Here is a 19,350-nt window from a genome sequence, read left to right as displayed (position 1 = left end):
CGAGTGACAGAACAAGACTCCGCCTCAAAAAAAAAAAAAAAAAAAAAAAAAAGAAAGAAAGAAAAGAAAAGAAAAGAAAAAGATATGGCCTGGAAAACAATGTGCAAGCCAAATCTGGCCACACACTAAGAAAGGTTCTGACTACTTTAAAGGACTAAAAAACAGTAACAAAGAACATGTAACAGAGACTGTGTCACCTGCAAGCCCAAAATATTGACTACGGGACCCTTCCTAGGATAAGGAATGCTGCCATCACCACACGTGGCGCCAGGTACGGGAGTTGGGGATGCAGCTTCTCCAGGCACTCAGTGACACACACACACAGGGACGGGGGCCTCAGGGGCTTTCTTGGCAGCAGGTGGCAGACAGGCTCTTCCCCTCGCTCTCATCAAGAGCAGCTCCACGTTATGGGTTTTCTATGGCGGGACTCTGCGGGAGATTCCACTTTTAGAAAGTGTCCTTTTCCTTAAAGTTTATAACTGGCCGGGCGCAGTGGATCAAGCCTGTAATCTTAGCACTTTGGGAGGCCGAGGCAAGAGCATCACTTGAGCTCAGGAGTTTGAAACCAGCCTGGGCAACATAGTGAGACCTCATCTCTATGTGTACAACAATTGTTATTTGAAAAGCTTCTCAGAAAGGTAAAACTATTCTTAGTTTGCAGATTGTACAGACACAGGTGGCAGGCCATACTTGACCTACAGGCTGGACTCCTGGGTGAGATAAATCGATTCACTTTCTACATGGTTGGGGGCAAAAATACCAAAAGAAGACTATTTCATGACATGTGAAATCCCAATTTCCAGCATTAAGTCTTACTGGCACACAGCCAGCTCCCTGATTTACGCCGTCCGTGGCTGCTCCCGTGTTGCGATGGCAGAGCCGAGAGGCTGTGGCAGAGATGGTGCTTGGCACACTGCCAAAGTTGGCCCCCAGAGTGAGGACTTGAGTTGCCCTCTTGGCCTGCAATGCCTCCAATATTCACCTGGCCCCTTACAGCAAGTTTACCCGCCCTAGACCTGGCCCAACCCCTAGCCCAGAGACTTTTGAATGATGTGGAAACTGAGGCCCAGAACAAAAAAGGACTTCCCAGGTTCTCACAGAGCATTCGTGACAGGGCAGAGGTCTCTTCTGAGTGTTCTAGCAGAGGCAACCAGAGGGCAAAGGAAAAAGGGAATGAGATAGAATGCAGGAGAGACGACAGTGGCCCGTGACCTGGTGGACATCACCCCCGCACCAAGGGGTGCAAAGGGCTGTGTGTTAAACCAGGAGGCAGACAGCTTCTAAACCCAAGTGACTGTGGTCCCCATAAGAGGTGGCTGGCTTCTTGTGTTTCGGTGGGTGCCATTGTAAGCAATATTGGCTCTGCTTATTTCAGTGAAGCTTACAATACCACGTCGCTCTGACTTCTAACTGACCCCATCTTGCCCCTCCCTCGGCAGAGCCTTCTAGTCCTGGGTTTTCACAGCTGCAAACTGCAGGTGCTCACCTGTCAAAGGGAGTCTCCAAAACAAACGTGGGAAATAAAATCCTGGTATCACTTGGGCAAGGGGACTAGTCACCTCGGGTGACCTACCGTGTGTATTCCTCAGATCAAAGTCCCGGGCAGGGGCCAAGCGTGGTGACTCATGCCTGTAATCCCAGCACTTTGGGAGGCTGAGGCGGGTGGGTCACTTGAGGTCAGGAGTTCGAGACCAGCCTGGCGAATATGATGAAACCCCGTCTCTACTAAAAATACAATAATTAGCCAAGCTTGGTGGTGGGTGCCTATAGTCCCAGCTACTCGGGAGGCTGAGGTAGGAGAATTGCTTGAACCCAGGAGGCGGAGGTTGCAGTGAGCCTAAATCACGCCACTGCACTCCAGCCCAGATGACAGAGCAAGACTCCGTCTCAAAAAAAACCCAAAAAACACGAAAAGTCTTGGGCAGAAAGAGCAGAAGGTGCCCTCCAAGACCCCAGGTGAGGCTGCGAGGGCCTGGCTGGCAGTCTGGCTCGTGGAAGAGGCACTTACTCAGCTGACTTCCAGAAGTGTCCAGGGTGCGAGAGCCGCCGGTTCAGCTTGGGAAGTTTCTCCAGCATGTCCATCAGCAGGCTGAAGCTGGGTCTCTCCTGCAGGTTGAAAGCCCAGCAGGCCGACAGGATCTCCTGCAAATGGAGCTGCCATCAGCGGTGTGTGAGCTGGCTGGGAGGGAGGGGACACACAGTAGGGACACTCCACAAAGGGTCCCTTCGATGTTCTCAAGTACTGTCTAGCTGGCGGGCCCCTGAACGCCCTGCTGACATGAAGGGGTAAGAAGTAACTGGGTTTCAGAGAACCACTCATGCTTCTGGTTCAACATGGAATGCACCAGGTTACCTCACCTCCTTACTTCTTAGATCCATGCGCACCCCAAAATAAGAGTAACCACGATGAACAGACCAGCAATGGGAAAGAGATGAGAAATGGGCTGTTGGTTTTTTGAAGATGCAAAGTGCAAGGTACAATGTTCGCAGGTGAAATGCAAGATGCTCAGAATATGCGCAAGCTGGGGCTGCAGCGGAGGAGGGAGCCTCAGCATTACTAGAACGGCGGCTGGAGTGACAAGGAAGACTCAATATAGGGGCAGCAGCTAAGAGTCAGCAGAACAGCTGTCCCGATCACCCCCAGAGCAAAACCCTTCTTGCTGTGGCATTTTGCTGCCTACTCTGAGGATCCACGTGTGTACCAGCACAGCCCTGCAGCCTTCTGATTCAGAGCTACCTGTGTGGAAAGGCCTATTTCTTGCACATATGACCAGGCAGAATACATACACCTACACAGACTCAGCAACTCAGGCTTTTGCTCTCAAATACAACTGGACCCCATGGGGTTGCCTGCTGTATCAGGAAAACCAGAGAAAGATAGAAGATAAGCAGATTAAGACACTGTCTCTGGAGGATAGGGGGTGTACATGTGTGTGTGTACATTTGTATGAAGCAGCTACTCTATCCATAAAATAAGACCAGGCTGCAATAAAAAAGAAATCAACAAATAAGAAAGTGCTTGAAATGAGAATATAATTTCTGAACTGAAACACTGAAAGTGCTGGAAGTTAAAAATCAAGGAAATTCCCCAGACTGTAGGCTCAATTCTAGATAGGGATGGAAAATACAAAAGAAGGTAAGAGAAATGTAGGCTCACTAAGAGGAACCAAATTCTGTCTAATGGGGATTTCCACAAAAGTAAACAGACTACTGGGCAGGAAATTATCAAAGAAATAATAAAAGAAAATTTACCAGAAGCTGTCAAAGGTAGCAGCTGTCTTCAGCTGAAAAGGTCCAATAAAGGGACCTCACTTAAAACAGTTAAAAAAAAAAAACAAACTCTACCCTCAGATATATGTTTATGAAATTTCCCTATAGCAGGGATAAACAGAAAATCCTAGATGCTTCCAGAAAGAGTAAGATAGGCATCCACAAATGGCTGAGAATCAGACCAACACCAGACTTCTCAGGAAGGCACTGGACACTTAGTAGACGGCAGGGCAAAATCCCTGTGGTCTCAGGGAAAATTATTATGAACCTGGAATTCTACTCCTGATATGACGATGAAATAATAACTTTTTTTAGGCATGCAAGGATTCAAAGATTATCTCCCATTCTTCCACTGGGGGGCAGTTTCTTCAGGTTTCACTCGCAGTTTGTTTGTTGGAGTGCAAACAGAGGGCAAGACATGAGACATGAGGAATAGTGCAACTGACCCAGGAGTGAATGAAAAGAAAACAGAAGGGTAACAGCTGTGCAACAGGCCTAACATCCCACTGATTCCAATGACAAGAAACCAGTGGGCTCTGAAAAGAATGGAACGAATTCCACTCAGGAAGCAGAACGCAGAAGCTGAAAGACCTCAGGAACATGAGAAAGGTGTTTGTTTCTTCTCTGGCAGTAAGAAAAGGCAAGAAGGGGGAAAAAAGGCAATTAGAAACTACAGGAAAAACCTAAACTGCACAAGAAAGCCATGGTCCAAATGTGAAGCCAACAAAATTGTGAGCCTTTGAGTAATTGATGAAGTGGAAGAGATGGACCCACAAAGAAAATGTAATCCCAGTGAACTACCTGACCAGTGGCTAATAGCACTTACAGTCTACTACAGTAGTGTACACACTGTTCATCATCTTCTCACTTTTAGCCTCCATCAATAGGCACAGCATGGAAGATTTAATCATGGCCACCTTAACAATAAGTAATGGAAAACCTGACCTAAGTGGTGCAGCAGAAAGAACAGAGTGCCAGAGTGAAAAGCTGACAGACCCAGATGATGCCTTTGGAGAATGATCTAGGGTTTTCATTAAGAACCCTCTGGTCTTTTGATGTCTTCCCATGTGCTGGACCCTCAGATACAATGACTAATAACTCACTGGCTGCCTCAGCACATAAAGCAGTGCCTGGTGGTGAACTATACAGCAGCGTGGCTGAAGAGACAGAGAAAGGTGCCACTCAGAGGGCACTCCCAGCTTTTGTCTATGACAGAAAATAATTTTATTGCATTGACCAATGTTCCCCTACCCCTAACAGCAATGTGTTAAAAAGGGAAGGCAAGACTGGACAAAAGAAAGGGAACACCTGTGAGCCACAAGCTGCTGCCGGAACATCTGCTCCGTCCCCACTCCCCACGCCCTGACCCCAATCTGGTCTCAAAACCACCATCACCCTGCACTAAAAGAAATCCTTCCAATTAGTTCAGAACTGTAGCTGTGCTCTAGAATGATCTGAGGAGCTTTATTTAAAAATAAAAAATAAAAAAACTATGATCTTATTCCCATCCTAGGTCAATTAAATTGGTACCTCTGTTGGGGAGGCCTTAACCCTGGCACTTTTATAAATCTCCCGGATGATTCCAACTTGCAGCCAGTGCTGAGCCCTGACTCCCTTGCTGCCCTTTGCTCAGCCCTGCTCCAGCCTTCGCCTCCCTGAAGATGGCACTTACCATTCTCTGCTCCAAGATGCTAAGTATGCAGAAAGGAAACAAACTGTTGCCAGGAGGGCAGAACGAAGAATATCTTTTCTCTCAGACACAACAAACATACATAATACTCTGGTTTATACAAAGATGTCCTTGCTAACTCTATTGTAAAGAGAGGTGAAAACTGGAAAGAATCCCCATGTCTAGTGACTGAAGCAGTTACATTACGGTGCAGCCACAGGACCTAAGGGCAGACAGTCTTAACAATAAGGATTTGTTAATGATTTGAGGTAATGAGCATAACAAAATGTCATGTGGAAAAAGTCACAATAAAAAAAATCAGCTAGGTTTTATGACACGTATGTCTTAAATATTTTTTTAAAAGACTATGCCGGGCCCGGTGGCTCATGCCTGTAATCCCAGCACTTTGGGAGGCTGAGGCAGATGGATCGCTTGAGGCCAGGAGTTCGAGACAAGGCTGGCCAACATGGTGAAACCCCATCTCTACTAAAAATACAAAAATTAGTCTGATGTTTTGGTGCATGCTTGTAATCCCAGCTACTTGGCGACTGAGGTGGGAGATCACTTGAACCCAGGAGGTAGAGGTTGCAGTGAGCCAAGATTGTGCCACTGCACTCCAGCCTGGGCGACAGAGCAAGACCGCCTCAAAAAAAATTTAAAAAGACTGGAAGGCAGTGGTTACTTCAGCTGCCATCTGAGCTGCCCCAGAGCCCAGCCAAGGAGGCTGCAGCCACAGCCAGGAGCCTAAAACCTGTATCTTGAGCCCACTGACAGTTGCAGGAGGCAGATAAAGAAGGGTTCCTGGAGAATCTCTGTCCCACCCCACAAGTGTTTACACCAGATGTTTTTGTGCAGATGAGGGTCTTGCCTGGGTACACCCACAATAGACTGGAGACCTATATGCACTGGGGGAATAGGGTGGAGCTACCAGGAATTCGCACCTTATGCAGGGGGAGGAGCCTGGTCTCTTCAGTTCGTGTATGGTGGCCTGATATGCAATTGTGAGATGGGAGCCTGTTGGGAGGACCCCCTCTTTTTTGTTGAGAGTTTTCTTTTAATGAATTCCACTCTCCTCACCTTTCAATGTGTCCGTGTGCCTAATTTCTCCTGGTCATGAGACAAGAACTTGGATTTTAGCTGAGCTAAGGAGCAAAAAATCCTGCATCACCACCACACCCTCCTAAGGTGTCTGAGGATGCACCAAGGTGAAAGTGGTATTTAACTGGCCTTGGCCCAGAAGGAGGCCAAGAAGGACAAGCCTGAGAGTGTCAGAGAGGTGATCATCACCCATGGCCCTTGCCCAGCACCCCAAATGAAATGGTATCAACTGGCCAAAGAGGAGCCTGCTGCTAGTGTTGTTAACTAGCATTTTGGTGTTATCTTTGGAGGGGCATCCCTGTACAAATATTTTGCACTTCAACAAGATGAAATATACTACTGTGGAATAAAGTAGATCAAATATAATGTCATCTTGAGTGAGCCTTCTGAAGATGCCCTAGCTGCTTGCCACCAGTCGACTGAGAAAAACATTGCAATCTATTAAGATCTTGGAGGAAGATGAGGTTGAATTCATCCCTGTGAATTTGCCGACAGAGTCTGCAGACAGACGGTGATCCTGCCAGCAATGTTCATGACCTTAACAAGAAGCTTGCAGCCTGTTTAGATCTTAGCCTGGACAACTGCTGGGTGATCCCTCTGAAGACTTCAATTGTTATGCTGCCCAAATACGGACTGGAGTTGCTTATTAACATCAAGTCTGTTTTGTCCCAATCCTATCTGATTCATGGACACACGGCTATCACTGATGGCACTGAAAACACTGAGCCCTGGAGTTTCTTCATATATCACTGTGCCGGGATAAAGGAAACTGAAAGCTGTCAGAATCAAAATAGAATCACTAATGTGAAGAAAACTCTGACAAATCGGGCCTGGGAAAGCCATGAAGAGAGGCTTCTTGAGCTTGTATGTCTGATAACAAAAACTATCACTAACGACTGCAAAAACTGTAACCTTGTATGACGGCCATGGCAACCTTATACAAAAATACTCCTACAAGGACATCTGCCCCAAACATCCTGTCTAACCCTGGAATGACATCACTCTTGTTAGTGATCTTTGCCACCAGGGAAAACTATTAAATATTTCAAAATAATTATGTAATCCTCTTCCTTTTTTCCTTTACCTCCCTGAATAAGCAAGCCATTCACCATGGTATGCATATTCCCAGTGCAACGCTCTATTTCTAAATAAACATATTTTGAGAACCTCTCTTATTTAACCTGACAAAACTTACAAACACAGAGAAACCATTAAGGAGAAACCACGCAGAAGTGAGAAGTCAGTAACTATCATTAAGACTTGGCTTTTTGAAAACAAGTTTGCTGTGGAAACTTTGTTCTTAACAGTCAAGAAAAACATGGGGAAAGATTTAATACCACAGCATAACACAACTATTTGTATTTTGAGCAGTGATTTTTTTTTAAAAAACTATCTTCTTTCATGTAAATAATATGGGGCTTTACCTTCATCTCATAAATCAATGAAAACCATTATCTTTAAGAAAAAAAAAAAAGACTGAAAGGAATGAAAAAGGTGAGCAGTGGGGTAAGGATGGATATTTTCTTATTTATGCCTCCCTGTTCCTTCCCCATTCCTGGGCAGTGCCCCCATTTCTCAGGTGGGTGAGTGAAGGGTGGCCATGCCACGCGTCCCACCCCACCCTCAGCCCTACTGCCCCACCCAGGGCAGGTGCTACTTACACTGACTTCCTTCCCCAGGCTGACAGAAGCCAGGACACGCTTCATTCCTTCCCCGCTTCCAATCTGCCAGATGGATGCCTCCGCAGCCTGGTTCTTCAAGGGCCAGTCTCTTGCTTGCAGCTCATACCAAACAGTTCTGCGGAGACCCAGCCATGGCCGTGAGCTCCTGGGCCACTCTGCCCAGCTCACACCCAGGGGCTCTTGCAGCCATAGCGCAGCCAGAGGATCACGACCCTTCTCCAACCTTCCTCACCCACTTGGCTTCAGGGGGTGCTACAATGGCCTCCTGGAGGCTCCTCCCAGCCCTAGAGGACCTGGGCCCTGTGCTGTTGTGGGGTGGGAAGTCTGAGACAGCGCAGGCTTGACTGGAGCATTGATGGTCATTCTGACCTCAGCACAAATCCAGCTCTGCCACCTTCTAGCTGCAAGATCCCAGTAAAACTACTTCACCTCAGTGGGGCTAATGTCTCTTGTCACAGGGTTGTTTGAGGAGTACTAAAGTGCCAAGCCCAGCACCTGGCACACATGGGTGCTCAGGGAAGGATACAGTTAAAGGTCAAGGAGGAAGGATGGCGCCAAGGCCACCCCACTGGGAAGGATACCCAGAGACAGCACAGGTGACCGGGGTGGTGAGCCTTCCTTGGCCTCTCCACATCCCCTTGGCTTTCTTGACTTGGGATGGGACTTTCGCCATCAGACCCACACTGTCCAGTGTGGGAGCCTCTTGCCGCAGGGGGCTAATGAGTGATTGAAATGTGCACAGTTGAATGGAGGGATGCTCTAGGCAGAAAACACACACCAGACTTAGTAGGAAAAAAGAATATAAAATATCTTATTGATTTGTATATTGATTACATGTTGAAATAATATTTTGGATATATTGAGTTAAATACAATATATGATTTTATAATATATAAACAGCGGAAACTAATTTCACCCATCTCTTTTTTAATGTGGCTATTAGAAAACTTTCTCGGGCTCACATTCCATTGCTACTGGTCTGCACCCAGGTCTTTTTGGGGTAGCACGGCCGGCAGGACATCCAGCTTCCCCAGACTGGGAGGGGCAGTTCTCGGTCAGCTCTGGTGAGCATCCTCCCAGATCAGTGGGGTGGGACTGACAGCCAGTGTTAAGCACTGTACACAATTACCTGATTTAGTCCTCATGAAACGACCTTGTTGGGAGGAGCTATTCCAGAAGGCCAAGGATATAGTCACGCACTCAACAAGCGGCAGAGTCAGGACTCAAGACCAGGTTGATTTTTATTCCAAAGCCTGGGCTTTCAACACCTAAAAGCACGCCTCCCTCTGCCCCCCAGTGGCTACTAGGGCCCTCTCTTTTGGCCACACTTGGCCTCAGGGCACCAGGGGCCTACTCACCCAAACGCATAGACATCAGCAGCTTTGGAGAACGGCAGCTGATCCTCGTCCTTCCCAGGGGTCATCTCGCGTACGATCTCAGGGGCCAGATAGCACAGCCAGTCGTGGGACAGCTTTAGCTGGTTCTCACGCCTGGAGACCAGGAAGCCGGGACAAGGACACAGACCTTTCAGCAGGCAGCAAAGAGGCCTGCCTGGCACAGGCAGGGCCAGCAGAACACCCACACACAGCTTCCAAAACACACCCAGACCCAGCACGCTGACCCTGCACTTGGGAAAGGCACCGGCGCTTTTGAGGAATTCTACAAAGGAGTCATGACCGGGTGTTTCTAGAAAAGCAGGGCAAGAATGGATAAATATTGACAGGGAGCTGCTGGTGAAGGTGCCCAGCTCCCTCTGCTGGAGAATGAGGCGCCTCTCTAACCAGGAACCCCGATCTGCCCGTGGATCTCAAACTTGCCTGGGGCTGGCCTCGCAGCCTCGTTGCCATGTTCCCTTTCGGGGTTCCCCCAGATGCGAGGGGAGGGGCCTTTCTCCCTACCAATCCCTTCAAGATCTGGGGAAATAAAATTTGATGCTCTTCCTCATCGTGGGGAAATGAATCCTGGTTCCTTGGCCAAGCTGGTGAACAGCCAGGGCAAATGTGAGTGTGGGGACCTGGTTTCCGTGGAAGTCAGCCTGAGAACCCAAACGTGACCCAAATCTGATTCTGAACCAGAACTACAAGGGCAGGACCAAAGCGACCTGGGCTTCCCTGCAGGGAGGGCTGCAGCTCAGCAACAGTGACAGTGCTCAGACCTCATCCCCGCTCTTCCCCACCCACACCCACATCCCACCCAGACACTCAGGACCAACTCACCGTCCCTCTCGGACCACGCCCGAGATCCCAAACAGCCCGAAGTCTGTGATGACCACCTTGCCATTGTCATAGAAGACATTCTTAGATTTGAGATCTTTGTGTACGATGCCCTTGGCATGAAGATATCCCATGCCCTGGAGGACACATCAGGACGAGTGAAGATGTGTGACGATGACAGAGCTGCCACCCTAGGCTGGATGCTTTACCTAAATCCCCACATTTGATCTTCACAATTCCATGCAGTATACTGTCCCCATTTCACAGAAGAAGAAATCGAGGTTCAGAGAGGGAAAGTCACTTGCCCCAAGCCACACGGCAGTGAAGGAGCAGAGCTGAGATCTGACCCCAGACTGGTCTATGCTCCTTTAATGTTACCATGCTTCTGAACAACCACCTTAAGCTTGGCTAAGGTAGGAGGTATGAACAGGGTGATGGGCAGGGAGCCAGGGGGTCAGGGACAGTGACATTATCCGTGTTCAGTCATAAAGGGCCTAAATGAGCTGGGGTTTTCTGTCAGGATATGTACAGTTGGTCTGTGCTCTCAGGCAGGGCAAGGGCTCAAGGCGGGGGAACAGAGAGGCATTCCCACATTGGGGTCCCCAACTGTGAGTGTTCCTAATATCTGAGCTGTAGCAGAAGGAGCCCTGGACTATAACGGAAATCTGGGGTTTGAACTCCATCTCAGCTCAGATTCTCACTCACTCCGTGGCCTTGGACACAGTGCTCAACTTCTCTGAAGCCTGGTTTCCTCGTCTGTCCAGTGAAAATGTGGCAGTGGTTGATTTCTAACCAATGTTCTATTTGAACTGAACACTGATGAGTCAGGTGCATGGAACGTGGGTGACCTGACACAGGCATGATCTCACCCAAGGTCAAGCTGTCTTCAAACACCAGACCCAGGGCTCCTGGGTACCCCACTGCATGGATTATTGCATTTTTAACCTCACACCAATCCAGAGAGGGAGGATATATGAAGACCCTCATTTTACAGGGGAGAAAACTGAGGCTTAGAGAGGCTAAACAACCTACCCAACGTCACACAACAGTTGTGACCAGGATTGAAACTGTCTCTAAAGCCTGCCAAGTTCCTTCCCAACCAAGTTAATTCCATCAAGCCTAATCATGTGGACAGTCAGCTCCCAGCTCTGAGTGAATGAGACAGAGACAGGGAGGAAGAGACAGGGTCCCCACCCTTGAGGAGCCTGAGCTTGAGCGAGAGGCAAAGCTGCCCAAACCACGCTAACGGGGGTAACAGGGCGAGAGGAACAGCCGGGAGCCCTGGAACTGGCCAGAAACCCAACCCCGGCAGCTGGACTCCCTCTCACCTTGATGATCTCCTGAGCGATTTGCCTCGTCTTGTTGATGTCCAGAGACGTCTTGGGGTCCCTCACAAACGAGTGCAACGTCCGCCCCTTGCAGAAGCTGTCGAGGGTGGTAGGGGTCAAGCACGGGTCTGGGGCTGGTACAGCCTGACCCTATCCCTGGTGGAGCCCATGGGGAGAACCGTGCCCACCTGCCTGCAAGGACTCTCTCCAGCCCCTCGACTGTGAGCCAAATCTTCTTTAACCCAGCCTATTCCTGCTGGGGCCTGGCCTGCACGTGCAGAAACACATGATGCCACGCACGTACACGTACACAAATCCCCATTCCCTGAGAGCCAGTGCCTGCCCATCCTACAACAGGAAACAGTGCATCAAAGCTCTCAGGAACTCAGAGTAGCCATGCTTGGTGGCTTCAAGGCAGGACCACTCTGATGGGGAAGAACTTAGCTAATCTAAGGCCATCAATAGGCAACATCAAGGCTCCGGGGCTCACTGTCAAGAGTCTCATTATAGTTTTCGTTTTTTCTTGATCACAGGGTTTTTATTACAATAAAGGAGTGTGAAAGGAGGGAAAGGGGGTGGGGTAGATGTTAGGGGCATCAGGGTGACTATTGGAAAAGGAGCCCGAGTTCTGGGGTCTCCACCTGCATCAACTCCTAAAACCCCGGGTGAGGAGGGACCCAGAGAGAATGTGGGTCCAGGGGAGCTATCTTAGGAAGGGACTATGTTTTTAGGAAAATATTCTTGGAGTCTCAGAGCCTTTGAAAACTGGGTGAGGGGTAGAGAATATTGGTTGGTGCTTTCCTTATCTGTGTCCCACTTTCCTTCAGTGTATTCTAAACAAAGTAAGATTTTTTTGTTAACGAATATTTTCCTGCTTCAGGCAGGCCACGGTGACTCATACCTGTAATCCCAGCACTTTGGGAGGCTGAGGTGGGTGGATCACCTCAGGTCAGGAGTTTGAGACCAGCCTGGCCAACATGGTGAAACCTCATCTTTACTGAAAGTATAAAAATTAGGCAGGTGTGGTGGCGCACGCCTGTAATCCCAGCTACTTGGGAGGCTGAGGCACAAGAATTGCTTGAGCCTGGGAGGCAGAGGTTGCAGTGAGCCAAGATCACACCACTGCACTCCAGCCTGGGTGACAGAGCAAGACCCTGTCTTGTTTTTCATTAATGAATTACCGATTTTGTTTTTCATTAACTAATTTAATTTTTTTGAGATGGAGTCTTGTTCTGTAAATAAATTATGGGACCACCAGTGATCAGTTCATGATTATATGACTCTTCCCAACTCTGCTCCACTCCAGGGAGATCATGTTGGTAGTCTGAAATTGACCACGGTGAGAGTATTTACACCACAGGAAGTGATGGATGTTACACATTAGGGCTTCCCTCCATACCGCCCCCAAACTGGTTGTTACACATTTACCAGCACACCAGTGAGTTCAGCCTATGTGACGAGGATATTGTGCAGGTGTTTTCTGAGAGTAGACCTCAGACCCACAGTCCAGTGCAGGAGGCAAGGTGTGAGCCAGCATGATCTCTCCTTTGTATTTTTACAAAAAGGAAAAAACAGTTTAAAAACGTGAGTATATGCAAATGTCTTCATTTTAACAGAAGGAATGTTAACTGTTTATAGTGTCTCTGACTTTGCGGAGAAGCACTCAGCTGCAGTGGGAGAAGACTGGCTTTCACTCCGTACCTTTTACAGACATTGATTTTCTCTAACCTTAGAAAGGTCTTACTCTGTCACCCAGACTGAAGTGCAGTGGCATGATCCTGGCTCGCTGCAGCCTTGACCTCCTGGGCTCAAGCGATCCTCCTGCTTCAGCGTCCCAAGTAGCTGAGACCACAAGCACCTGCCACCAGGCCTAGCTAGGTTTTTTGTATTTTTTGTACAGACAGCGTCTCACTATGTTGCCCAGGCTGGTCTCAAGCTCCTGGGCTCAAGCAATCCTTCCACCTTGGCCTCCCAAAGTGTTGGGATTATAGGTGTGGGCCATTACACCAGCCCATATTTATTTCTTTTTTAGTGTCAATGGGGCTATGTGAGTTGGAAGTTATACCCCATTTTTGGTTTTCTTCTTTATGCCTCTATTAAAACTTCCACATCCTCTAGGGCATCCACACAAATGGGGCTCCCGGGGAAGGGGGAGGCTGAGCTGGCCATCCAGCATGAGGTCCTGGGGCTTGGTTACCTGGTGATAATGGCCAGGTGGGGCGGGTTCATGCAGGCCCCCATGAAGAGCACCACGTTCTCGTGCCGCGTCTGCCGGTAGTTCATCACCTCTTTCTTGAAGAGCTTCAGGTGGTCCTGGTTGTGGCCGTCCATCTCCAGCAGGCGAATGGCCACCTCGCCATGCCAGCGGCCGCGGTGCACTCGGCCCCAGCGGCCCTGCCCGATGGGCTCACCCAGCTCTACCTGCTCGAAGGGGATGTCCCACTCCTGCAGGTACACGCTGGTCTGGCTGGCCTTGCGAGAGATGGGGCCCCGCCAGGGCCGGCGAGGGCTTGGCAAGTCGTCCACCTCGTCCTCGTCGTCTTCTGCCTCTGACTTGCCAGCCTCTGGCTCCTCAGCCTGAAAGGAGAGCAGGAAGGAACAGGGATGGGCAGCAGATCTGGGCTCTGCGACATCTCTTCCTTCTCCTGGAGCCCTAGCCAGGTAACAGGGGAGAGAGGCATCCTGCCAGGGGACACAGGTTGTAGTTGCAGCTCTGCACTGGCCTGCTGTGCAGCTCACTTAGCATCATTGGACCTCAACGTCCTCATCCACAGTATGTGGCGGCTGGCCCCCGTGACCTGAGGCCCTTCGTCATGCTAATACTCCAGTACCTACCTGTGAGCAACATCTAATTGTCTAGGGAAGAGCAAGAGCATCCCTGGCATAGAAGAATTTCACTGCATCCATCCTTCCGGAACTCTTGTTTAAACAGAGTTTCTGACTCTCCCCTGGGCAGGAGTAAATCAGTCTGTTAACATTCTCCAAGCCATAATGCAATGGAGAGATCCAGGCTCGGCTGACACTTTTGTTTAAGGGTCAAGGCAATGGTTCTTGACCCTGGCTACAATTACCTGGGGAGCATGGGGAAGGCAAAGCTTGGACAAGCTTGCTCCATTACATTCCTCATCGTTCTTCCCTACCATGCGCCTCTGCAATGGGTGCCTGGGACAGCCCTTGCCAGGGCCCAGCACCCACTCACTCTCAAGCCCCCTGCATGCTCTGAGATGGGGAAGGGAGAAACAAGGGAGGGGCCATCTGTGGACACGTGTGTGTCACCCTCACCTCCGCTTCGTGAGCCTCCAACACGTCTGCTTTCGGCTGGTTGTCGAGCCTAAGAGTAAAACAGGGTTTGTCAAGGAGACCTTGCGGGAGGCTGCTCCGCTCTCAGCTGGCGGGGATTCCCAGGAGAGATCTGAGACAAAGATCCTTACCCTGACTCACACCTGGCTAGGGGAAAGGCCACGTGGATACCGTGGTGACAGGCAAGAGGCTGAGGGCCAGGCCTGCCCGTTGTGCAGCCTCAGCCTTCCCTAGGCTAACTTGAGGGTGGTGGGGGCTGCGAGGTGGGCAGTGATCCCCAAAGCCCCTTTTCAGATGTGACACTGCTACACAGGGTCTCAGAGCACACCCACAGGACTCAGAATCTGACGGCCTCGACTTGGAGAACCAGCTCTATCGCTTCCTAGCGGTGTGACCTTATGTAATTTCTTAACCTCTCTGGGCTGGTTGTACGTTAAGAATGGCACCTACTTTGAGACCTACCACTGCACTGAGGGTGAGATGCGGGAATGTGAGTCAAGTGCTCAGCATGGCCTGGTAGAGAAAGGCCTCTGCACAGGAGCTATTCTTAGGCTTCTCTAACTCCAATAACTCCCTCTATCCACCCTCCTGGGTCCCAAGACTGCTCCAGTTTCACAGGCAGCCCCACCCAACGTTGACCGCACTGATAGGAGGCAAGGAAAACCCTCTACGGAATTCACTGGCCCAGAGGGTGAATGAGCCCAGGGAGTTCTGCATCTGGCTGGCTGGAAAGGTAGAGTGGGAGGTGGCCAGGCATGTGGATCCAGCCTGAATAATTCCCCAAAGAAGGGAAGGGGACACAGCCTAGGGATGCCTACCGGGTACCGTCGGCAGCTTCAGGGAGCGGGGCTGCCTGTGCAAACGCCGAAATGTCTGGAGGAAACAAAAACCAAATACAAAGCATGAGATCGCTTTCCCCTCCCCAAAGAGACATGGTGCTTGAAACTCAGCACCCCCAGAGAGGTTGATTTTCCCCTGAGTGGGCTGCCACGTGTTCCCCAGGCACTTCCACAAGGACCAGCCTGTGATCTTCCATAAATGTTGCAAGGACGCAGCCTCCACAGCACCTGCTTCTGCATACACAGCTCTGTCTCAGAAAGGGGCTCTGGGCAGGTGGGGAGGCTGAGACTTCTCATTACCACCACTCACCTGTGGCCGGCCAAACTGCCCCACACAAACAAGTGGAAAAAGCAAACTGGGCTCTCATTTACTGGACAGGCTGGCTAAAGCTGCTGTTTGGAAGCAGGGGCTGCTTGCGACAACCCTTGAAAGTAATGAGATGCTCTCACTTCGGCCAGCAAGGCCAGTGGCAGGATGTGCAGGTGGCTCATTAGCGACACCTGGTGCCTGGTACAGCTGCTGGGGATTTCCAGCACAAAGGCCCCGACCCCTCGGCTTCCGCCCTCGGCTTCCGGTATGGGTCACTGGTGGACCAGCTCTCAGGGGAGAGGAAGAAACGCCACATATCAGGGGCCCAAGAGTGGGCAGCTGGGGCTGATCCCTGAGCCTGGGGTGTTCCCAGTTTTAGTGCTAAAAGTCCCACGTCCAGGGAGACCAGAACTGAAGGCTACTCCAGCATGGAACCAAAGTGCTACAGGGAGATTGGTGGTCCCAGGACTGCCATGGGCCGCTCACTCCCCGCTCTTTTCTGCAAAAAGAGACAGGAAGTGGCAGTGGCTGAAGCTATCAAAGGCCTCTCTCCTGTCTGTGTGGACAAAGACCCTCCCCGTTCAGCCAAAAGACCTCCCTCGACCTTCTTCTAGGGCTTTCTTCTGCCTTTGAAGGTCCTCTGAACCACAGGCTGTCAACATCTCTGGGACCTCACAGACATGGAGAATCTGATAGAGGCCGTGGGCCTTCTTATCAGGGAAATGCACACATGTGCCCAATATCCTGTGCACAATTTCTGGGGGATCAGAACCTTAGAAGCCTCTACTGGTAAGGCCTCCCCTGGACACAGTGTGCCTGCAGACTACCAGCAGGGGCCTGGCATTTCTACCCATCCAACACTGCTCAAATGTTCCACAGAAGGTAAACACACGCCTAAGGCATGAGGGAAGTAGTAAGAGTTGGGGTGTGGTTTGTCCCCAACCCCCAAGTGGGAAGGCAAAATGCTTCTGAAGCCTCATGCTTTTCCTTAAAAGTTAAGAGTGTATCATGCATTCTGCTCCAAAATGTGTCCACGTTTACTTTAATAAAAATGTATTTCCTTGCCTTCCCTGTGACATATCTTCAGGGGAAAATGGACCCTTCTGGGAAAAGAGCCACGTCTTCCCAATGTTTTGGGGTAATCCCCTGTGTGCATCCGAGAGCTAGTAACCAGGGAAACCACAACAAAAAACGGGTGTGAAACTGCAGAGGCTGCTCAGCTGTTCACAGGAAGCCTCCATAAGGCGGGTTCTCAGGGCCCTGACCACTGCCCTGCAAACACCTGAGCAACGCCATGCAGGCAGTCCTCTAAGGACTCAGATACTCCAAGTCAGCCCCCTAATGGAGCTGGCTTAGGGAATAGAAAAGCCTGGAGTAACCAAGATACTGTGACTTCAAGACAGTCCTGTTCAAGACCCAAGAAAAAAACAGCTACAGTCTTTGTTTTAAACACCATTACGCTCATCACCTTCAGTTACAGTAAAAAGCACTGATCTCAAACACTTTAGGGGCAGGAATGAAAAGGTTGGTACACAGTAAGTGTAGAAAACAATTTTTACAGAAGGGACTCAATGTATTGACTTACTGAATTGAAAGTGTTTTCCTTTAAACTTTCTGCAATAAGGAGGCATTTCCAGCAGTGGCCAGCAGATGGCACTGTGTGGTAAGGCACAGAAAGGTGAAGCCCACTAAGTGAAGCCCGCAGACCTTCCCAAATGGGTTTCCACTTCTCTAAGACGTTGTGCATAAGATATCCTCTGGCTATTGCGTAAGGGAGGATATGGTGACAGATGCTCATGAAGCATTAGCAAAAAGTCCTCTCCCCATTCTATAAACCCAGGTTCCAGTCCTGCTTCTACCATCTCCTGGCAGTGTGACCTTGAAAAGGTCGCCTGCAGTCTCTGTGCCAAGAGGCTGGACAGGTCCAGGGTCCCTCCCAGCAAGAACTTCTCACATTAAGAAGCCGACCTCCAGGGCACTTGCCCTGCCCCCTTCCCATCCTCCATGGGAAGTCAGCTCTCAGAACAGGTGGAGGGAGACTCAAGTACCTCCAAAGGCACCCCCAGGAAGAGGGCGCCCAGGTGGGGTAGACAGAAGGGGTCACAGCAAAGGGCAGTTAATGGAACCATGCAAAGGACTCACCTGGAAAGATAAACTGCTGTCTATGATGAATGAAGTAGGCAGCTTTAAACAGAAGAGGAGGTGAGTCACACACACAGAACGGCCAACGCAGGAGGGAGGAGCGGAATTGCAGGTACCGGCTTGGGAGACAGGGACTGGTTATTGGGCTGGGACAGCCCTACCCTAGATGGACCTGGCAAGGACAGGCCAAACCATGCAGGAAGGAGGAAAAGAGCTGGGAGAAAATGGGCCCTGGCAGGAGCCCCCAAGACTAAAGGGGTTTGCACTGGAGGATTGGGCATTCCAAGACCCCGTCTCTGGTCACCAGTGCTCTGTGAAATACATGTGAGCCCAAAAGGGCAAAATACAATGGGGGAGAAACAGTGATTCTGAAAAGTTTAACAGTGTTATGTATGGAAGAATGGCCTCCTCCCCTTGAGCCCCACCTGTACCTCCAGAGTGTCTCAACCTTACTGCTCCCTACCCCCATTTTTTTCTCTCTCTCTTACAGGGTACTGAAAAGGATACACTGGGGTTCTGGAAGCTGACAGCATGTTCCAACCTCAATTCTGCCACATAACTAGGCTCTGGGACCTTAGGGAGTTGGCTAACCTCTCCAGCTGTCTCACTGTCAAATGGGGGTATAAATACAGTCATGTGCCACAGAACATGTTGCTTTGGTCAACAAGGGACCACATACACAATGGTGGCCCTGATCATAATGCAGTGGAAAAATTCCTCTTGCCTAGTGATGTGGTAGCTGTGGTAACAGGGGCAGCGCCATGCATTCCTCACGTGTTTGTGGTGACACTGGCAGGAAATAATCCACGAAACTATAAAAGGATGGCGTGCACAATTATGCACGGTAGCATCTTACTTGATAATGAGAATAAACAACTTCATTGCTGGTTTATGTATTTACTATATTGCACTTTTAATCACTTTTTAAAATTTTTAATTAATTAATTTATTTTTTGAGACAGAGTCTTGCTCTGTTGCCCAGGCTGGAATGCAATGGCACAATCTCGGCTCACTGCAACCTCTGTTTCCTGGGTTCAAGTGATTCTCCTGCCTCAGCCTCCCGAATAGCTCGGATTACAGGCGCCCTCCACCATGCCTGGCTAATTTTTGTATTTTTAGTAGAGACGGGGTTTCACTATGTTGGCCAGGCTGGTTTTGAACTCCTGATCTCAGGTGATCCGCCCACCTCAGCCTCCCAAAGTGCTGGGATTACAGGCGTGAGCCACCACGCCCAGACTTTTAATCTTGATTTTAGATTATACTTGTTCTACTTACCAAAAAAAAAAAAAAAGTTATCTGTAATTTAGCCTCAGGCAGTTGCCTCAGGAGGTATCCAGAAGGTGGCACTGTTATCACAGGAGATGCCAGCTCCATGTATGTCACTGCCCCAAAGACCTTCCGGTGGGAGAAGATGTGGAGGTGGAAGAGTGATATTGATGATCCTGACCCTGCACAGGCCTAGGCTACTCTTTTTTTTAAAAGAGTTTAAAAAAAATTAA

At 49.7% G+C, this 19,350-nt stretch overlaps 1 protein-coding gene across 4 annotated transcripts in view; it reads right to left on the bottom strand.

The window, feature by feature from the left end:
- The window catches only part of KSR1 (kinase suppressor of ras 1), a 172,388-nt gene that overhangs the window by 6,853 nt on the left and 146,185 nt on the right, over positions 1-19,350 (bottom strand). For 3 of the 4 annotated variants that reach the window (XM_050763196.1, XM_050763197.1, XM_050763194.1), the window contains 9 exons: positions 17,852-17,893; positions 15,379-15,433; positions 14,543-14,591; positions 13,458-13,837; positions 11,261-11,357; positions 9,936-10,069; positions 9,078-9,209; positions 7,699-7,834; positions 2,009-2,142 (listed from right to left, as the gene is read on the bottom strand). In XM_050763196.1, the coding sequence (XP_050619153.1) occupies positions 2,009-2,142; positions 7,699-7,834; positions 9,078-9,209; positions 9,936-10,069; positions 11,261-11,357; positions 13,458-13,837; positions 14,543-14,591; positions 15,379-15,433; positions 17,852-17,893 (1,159 nt within the window). The remainder of the gene's footprint in view (positions 1-2,008; positions 2,143-7,698; positions 7,835-9,077; positions 9,210-9,935; positions 10,070-11,260; positions 11,358-13,457; positions 13,838-14,542; positions 14,592-15,378; positions 15,434-17,851; positions 17,894-19,350) is intronic. The other variant, XM_050763195.1, reaches the window with a different exon arrangement.

This window comes from Macaca thibetana, chromosome 16 (assembly GCF_024542745.1).
Source record: "Macaca thibetana thibetana isolate TM-01 chromosome 16, ASM2454274v1, whole genome shotgun sequence".
NCBI classification, from domain to species: domain Eukaryota; kingdom Metazoa; phylum Chordata; class Mammalia; order Primates; family Cercopithecidae; genus Macaca; species Macaca thibetana.
This window is presented reverse-complemented; position numbering and strand designations above follow the sequence as displayed.